We start from the raw sequence: 6,000 nt of genomic DNA, 5'->3' as shown, positions 1-6,000 counted from the left end.
GAGAAGGAGGGAGGGAGGGGGAGAGGGAGGGAAGGAAAGGGAGGGAGAAAGAGCAAGGAAGAAAACTCAAAAGTTGTTTCTTTATCTAGAATATCTATATTTATGGGCTCAATAGAGGTTTTTCAATAGTACAAATGAGCCTGTACAAAACTTTTTTTTGCTTAGGCTTCCAGGATTCAGTGTGAAGCAGGTGAAGCAGTGTGGCACATAAGTTTGTCATGCTGATATTGATCCATATGGTAGCAGGCATGTCACCCAGATTTCTAAATTGCCAGTAAAGAGTGATTTGTAAAAATTACTGGTCCCTTTTTTTTTTTTCCTAAAAATAAGCATGTTTATTAGATACCTAGCAACATTTCACTTAGGCTTATGCCATTAGGTTATACTAATAGATGAAATAATCTGTATTTCATAAATATCACATCTGGGGAAACATATCTATTCAATCCTTTTATGTGGAAGCTCCTCTGAATTGATGAGGAACGCAATTTGACACACTACAGTTAACCTTGGGAATTTTACTACCATAACTATTACCACAACTACGACCATCACTAACTTCTTCTATTGATGGTTAATATTTGTGGAGTACTTACTATGTGTAAGGAATTAATTCTAAGTGCTTTTCACATATTAACTTGTTTATTCCTTATAAAAATCGTATAAGGTAGTATTATTATTATCCCCATTTTACAGATAAAGAAATGGAGGCACAGAGAAATTACATAAGTTGTATGACATCACACGGCTAGTGAATGGCCAACCCAGACAGTTCAGCACCAGAATCCCTGTTCTTAACCACTTAATGTTAAACAACAGGGGTTCAGAGAGGACTACAGTCAGTTTGGGTAGGATTAAGGTGGTTAGACTTTTAACAAAACTAAGTTTTATGCAGGATGTTTTCATTCACTTGACATTGCTAATTATTATAAGTAATTTTTCTTTATCCTTGCTCCTTTCTCTCTTTCTTATTCTGTTTCTCTTCCTCCACTGTCCCTTTTCTTCTTCTCACTCTTCCTAGTCTTCTTTTCCTTTCCCTCCTTCCTCCCTCCCTCCCTCCTTCCTTTCTGGTTATCATTTAGTTTTGTTCAGATAGTTTGAGTATCCAAGTAAATTCATCGTCTCTATTTCTCACCTCTCTCTTCATCGCCTCCATTACATCCTACCTACCCAGTGAGCCTCGTCCCTTCTCAACTTTCTTGTCTCATTCAGAGACGTTAACATCAACCCCAATCTCCTTTGTTTCAGACTTCCGGCTCTTCTCACCAACTGCCATATTCTTTTTTTCTCAGCAAAATCTGTCTACTTTCTCCTTTAAAACATCCCTCGGATCTATCCTTTTCATTTCTACTAACTCCAAACTAATTCATGCTCTCGTCACTTCACTCTTCTGAGAGAGGTCTCTGACTTGCCTTCCAGTCATCAAAGTCTCACTGTTTATACTTTGACGTAGCATCTACACGATAGTTCTAAAATATTATTCTTAGCATATTAGTAGGCCCACAGCTTACTGTCAATGAATTTTCTGTTGTCTAAACTATTACTTCTAAATGTGTCCCCAATAATTGAGCCCAGCCTAATATTTACCTCCAAATACATTGTCTTCACTGTCCCGTATATACAGATATTCTCACTGTGGAATCTTTGCTAATAATAGTAGTAGTGGTGGTGGCAGCTATATTTAAAATCTATTATGGGCTAAGCATTGTACTAAGTATTTTATATGCATTAACTCAAGTAATTCTCACAGCATCTCTGTGAAGAATGGCTTACGATTAAATCCATTTTCTAGATGAGTAAACGGAATCATATAGCAATTTGCCTAAGGTTACACGGCTAAGTAGTAGAGACTGGATATGAACCCAAGCATCTGATTTCAGGGTCCATACTCTTAAGTGCTTTCTAATACTGTTCCCTGAGTCAAAAATATTTCTCCCCTCCCCTACACTACTATCTTTAAAAGAAGGCAAGAAATGTTAAGAAAAGTCTCCTTGAAAACTTTCAGTATGCATCAAGGCAGGATCACTCCTTTAAATGTTGATTGAATTTAACGTATCATTCCATATAACATCAATAAATTATTAAACTAAAATGTACTGGTTTCTAAGGTATTTCATGTGTGTTCATCTTATCTCCCCAATCACACTGTAATCTTCTAGACAAGACTAGCATCTTTTCAAACTGTGACTAATGAGTGGGTCATGAAATTCATTCATGAGTTGCAACCAGAATTTTTAAAAAATAGAATAGACTTAAAAAGTTTCAGTGTATATCACTTTGTAAAGCTTTTATTTCAGTTATGTTAGTATACATATGAATATATTTAGTAGGTCACAATGTAAAAATGTATTTAAGACTGGAGGTAATCTAAGTCATGGTCAAAAAATTTGAAAGCCACTATGCTAGATGGCGAGAATGAGTCATTACTCTTTTATCCCTATAGGGTCTGTGGCAATGCCATGCACATAGCTGGTGCTCAATGACAACTTGACTGATTGAATAAAATTGCCATTTCTATTATAATCATATCACAAGCATGCCTTGCTTTATTGTGCTTCACAGATGTTGCATTTTTACAAACTGAAGGCAAGATCTTCAATCAGCAAGATGATTACAATTTGCTTTATTTCAATACTCACTTTATTGTGGTGGTCTGGAACCGAACCCACAACATCTCTGAGATGTGTGTGCATTAAACTCTTAGTGTTGAACCATTATATACATCACAATATCTAAATATGTTTATTCTTTATTGTGATCATGTTTTTAGCCTTATGTTATCAAATAATTTTTAATTGAGACTTCTCTGTTATGAGATAATGTGCTTAAACCTCCAAGCTATACACAGGTCTCAAGAGTTAAGAAGACAGAGTACTTTTCACAAATGAAAGAGTATTCTTTACGATAATACTAAATAAGAAATTTTAATGACAGATTGACCAGGCCTATTTCTCTCCTTTTTATAAGACAACAAATTTCATTACTTTTCATATTTATTTCTATAAATAATCACTTTAATAAAATCTATATTAAATTTAATAAGTGTATTAAATTTAATAATAAAAATTACAATATATTAATCTTTAGCTAAATAATATTAAGCACTCGATTGTACTGCATTTATTAACCTCACCATTTGAGCAGTCGGGGCCGGTCCAATTAGGGTCACAGGTGCAGGAGCCACTTTCTTGAAGATATGTTCCGTGACCAGAGCACTGGTCTGGACACATGGTCTTTAGTATTTCACAATTGCTACCACCCCATCCTGGATTGCAGTGACATTCCCCGTGGATACACACACCATGATTAGAACAGCCAGGGTCTAGACAGTCAGCTAGTGTAAAGAACAGAGAACAACTTAATGATTGAATCTAGAAGATATCATACATAGTATAGGCAGAATAAGGAATTAAATCCCAATCAAATTTATATAAACATTTTGGATACTCGAATATTTGTCTACCGTTTTCGAGAATTTGTTTCTGAAAATTCAAAGCATTATACAATAAAGCATTAAGAATCATGCCATTTAGGTAACTGAGACTCTTGCAAGCATCTGTAATTTTCATGAATTACACACATATGCTCTTGAGATTTCGGACTACTGCTCTCCGTTCTGCTTAATTAGAAAGTAATAAGTATTGGCTTCTCTATAACAAAATTGTATCGGCTGACCTAACCCACAACCATTGAGTGCTGACAGCTGTATGGGTCCCTCAAACTGTTTGAGAAATAAATGAGTTGCATACTCTCTATCCTTCTTAATTTACTTTAATGTGCTTTAGATGACGAGATTTAATTTAGCAATTTGACTCAATAAAACTTTACACTTGTAGGGTCAATGGCCTGAAAATTTAATTCCAGAGACTTAATTGTATTACTTTGTGTGTGTGCAGATCAATAAAATCAATTTGATTGAAGAAAGGAAATGGTGCTTTTCTGCTTTTTGAAAAAACAATTTAACTGCACTTCACAGTATAGCATCTTGACTATCATCATTATATACAGTATGGAACAAACCCATGATGTTGTACTTTTTTCACTAATATAGTATGTTCTATATTCTGTCTTTCTAGAAATGCCAAAATGCCTAGATTTAAGAGCTAGCAAAAATATGAAAAACTATTAAAAAACAAACAAAAATAGTCCACCGTTGGTTTTAAGATACAAATGCTTGCTTACTTTCTCAGAGTTAAAAAAAAAAATTATTCACACCACTGAAAAAAGAGCAAAGGGGCTCTTTGGTATTTGTTCTTTGTGTTAGTTCAAATGTTAATAAAACAATGCATCCAAAACATGGAGATCAAAATTACATTCATAAGGAAGCATATAAAAAGGTTTATCTGCCAAACTAAAGACTACGACTATAATCTGTTTCTTTATACGAAGATAACAATAGACTTCTGTAAATATTGACATGTTTACCTTCTTCACAATTCTCTCCTTTGTATCCTGAGTTGCAAGCACAAGAGCCCATGATGCAAATCCCACGACCCCCGCACTGCGGGTCAATACACTGGGTAGTCGGCACATCACACTCGGTGCCCTTCCAGCCGCTGAAACAGAGGCAGCGGCCCTTCGAGTACTGCCCATTGCCACTGCACAACACTGGACAGGCTGCTGTGAAACAAAACACGACAGAGGAATTAACAGCCCCATTTTCAATCGAGATTCTGAAAGAAAAGACATCACTGGAACAAGCAGTATGCCAGGTTTTCCCCTTTCTTTCCCGTCTTGGTAGTTTTCTGAATTACTCATGTTTCCATGGCTTATTCATACTGGCTTAAGAAAAAAAAAATCTAACTTGCGTACCTCTTGAACAATCCGGACCCAGAAATCCTGGAAAACAATGGCAAGTTCCAGAAACACACTCTCCATTTCCATGGCAATTTCGGGGACATTCCACCACAGACTCTAAAGAAAAGAGAAAGAAGAAATGCTTATTGTGTAGTCTGTCTCTCACACAAGGTAAACTGTGTCACTTTGATCATTTTAGCTGCATGTTGAAGGAAGTATGGATGGCTTGCTGCATAACCAAAAGAAGATTCATTTATACTAGATTACTCAAATAGAAAAGCAAAGCAGTGCCATTTCACATGCAGTGTTTTCATGTTGCACCGTCCTCCTCCAAGGTACTTCCAAATAATATTTTCTTCCGGTGCTTCATGGTTTGTTACATATTCATAAACGAACAATTTAAAAATATTTCTCGCATTTAATCTTGGGCTTTAATTCCCTACGAATCACTCGAAATCAGTGAAGAGAATTCGGTTTCTATTCAACACAGTGTTTAGGCTGTAGCCTGGAAGAAGATGCTTTGAAGACTGTTCTTACCTATAACAATGGTATTAAAAGACACCTGCTCCGCATTTTTCCCATCATTATAAAAAGCCAGATGCCAGATGCCAGAATCCAAGTACTGGATAAAGCCAGCCTCGTGGAGGCTGACAGACCGTGCCTGTCGCCCTGCTCTTTCGGACTCGAGCAGGTTCCGCTGCTCTCTTGCGATCAACCTGCTGCCATCCAGGAGTTCGACAAAGTCATACTGAGGACAAGGACAAGTAAAACGGTTTAGTAGTCAGAAATATCACGGTTGTGGCTACTTCTCTCTTTCCTTCTTTACTTCACGCTTTTCTCCTTTGCCCTAATAAAGACAACTTTTGAAAACGTTCTGGTTGACAGGTCTTCTGTGCACAGCATTTATAGGGACGATAAAAACTACCCACCGCACACTGTTGTATTTAAACTTCACTGGTCAGGTTTCCATTATGGGGCTATATGGTTTCCAAATGCATTTAATTCTTCTGACTGATAAAACGTTTGAAGAGTTTAGGCAGTTTGGGGATACAAACATAAATCTGTAACATTCCAAACTCCGCAGCCGTATTTTTGTTAGACCACTAGATGGTCTCTTAAGACCTTTTCCTCCTAGCTAACGCTCATGTAGTAACAACTGCTATTGAATACTTAACTCTGTGCCAGGATTATTTTTAATCCTCC

The 6,000-nt window shown here is 36.5% G+C and overlaps 1 protein-coding gene across 1 annotated transcript in view; it reads right to left on the bottom strand.

Moving 5' to 3' along the window:
* Positions 1–6,000, bottom strand: part of TENM3 (teneurin transmembrane protein 3) — a 400,387-nt gene that overhangs the window by 99,887 nt on the left and 294,500 nt on the right. The window contains 4 exon segments of the mRNA XM_025050015.1: positions 3,134–3,334; positions 4,426–4,620; positions 4,813–4,914; positions 5,335–5,545. Of these exon segments, the coding sequence (XP_024905783.1) occupies positions 3,134–3,334; positions 4,426–4,620; positions 4,813–4,914; positions 5,335–5,545 (709 nt within the window).

Source organism: Pteropus alecto, unplaced genomic scaffold (assembly GCF_000325575.1).
Source record: "Pteropus alecto unplaced genomic scaffold, ASM32557v1 scaffold24, whole genome shotgun sequence".
Classification (NCBI taxonomy): domain Eukaryota; kingdom Metazoa; phylum Chordata; class Mammalia; order Chiroptera; family Pteropodidae; genus Pteropus; species Pteropus alecto.
This window is presented reverse-complemented; position numbering and strand designations above follow the sequence as displayed.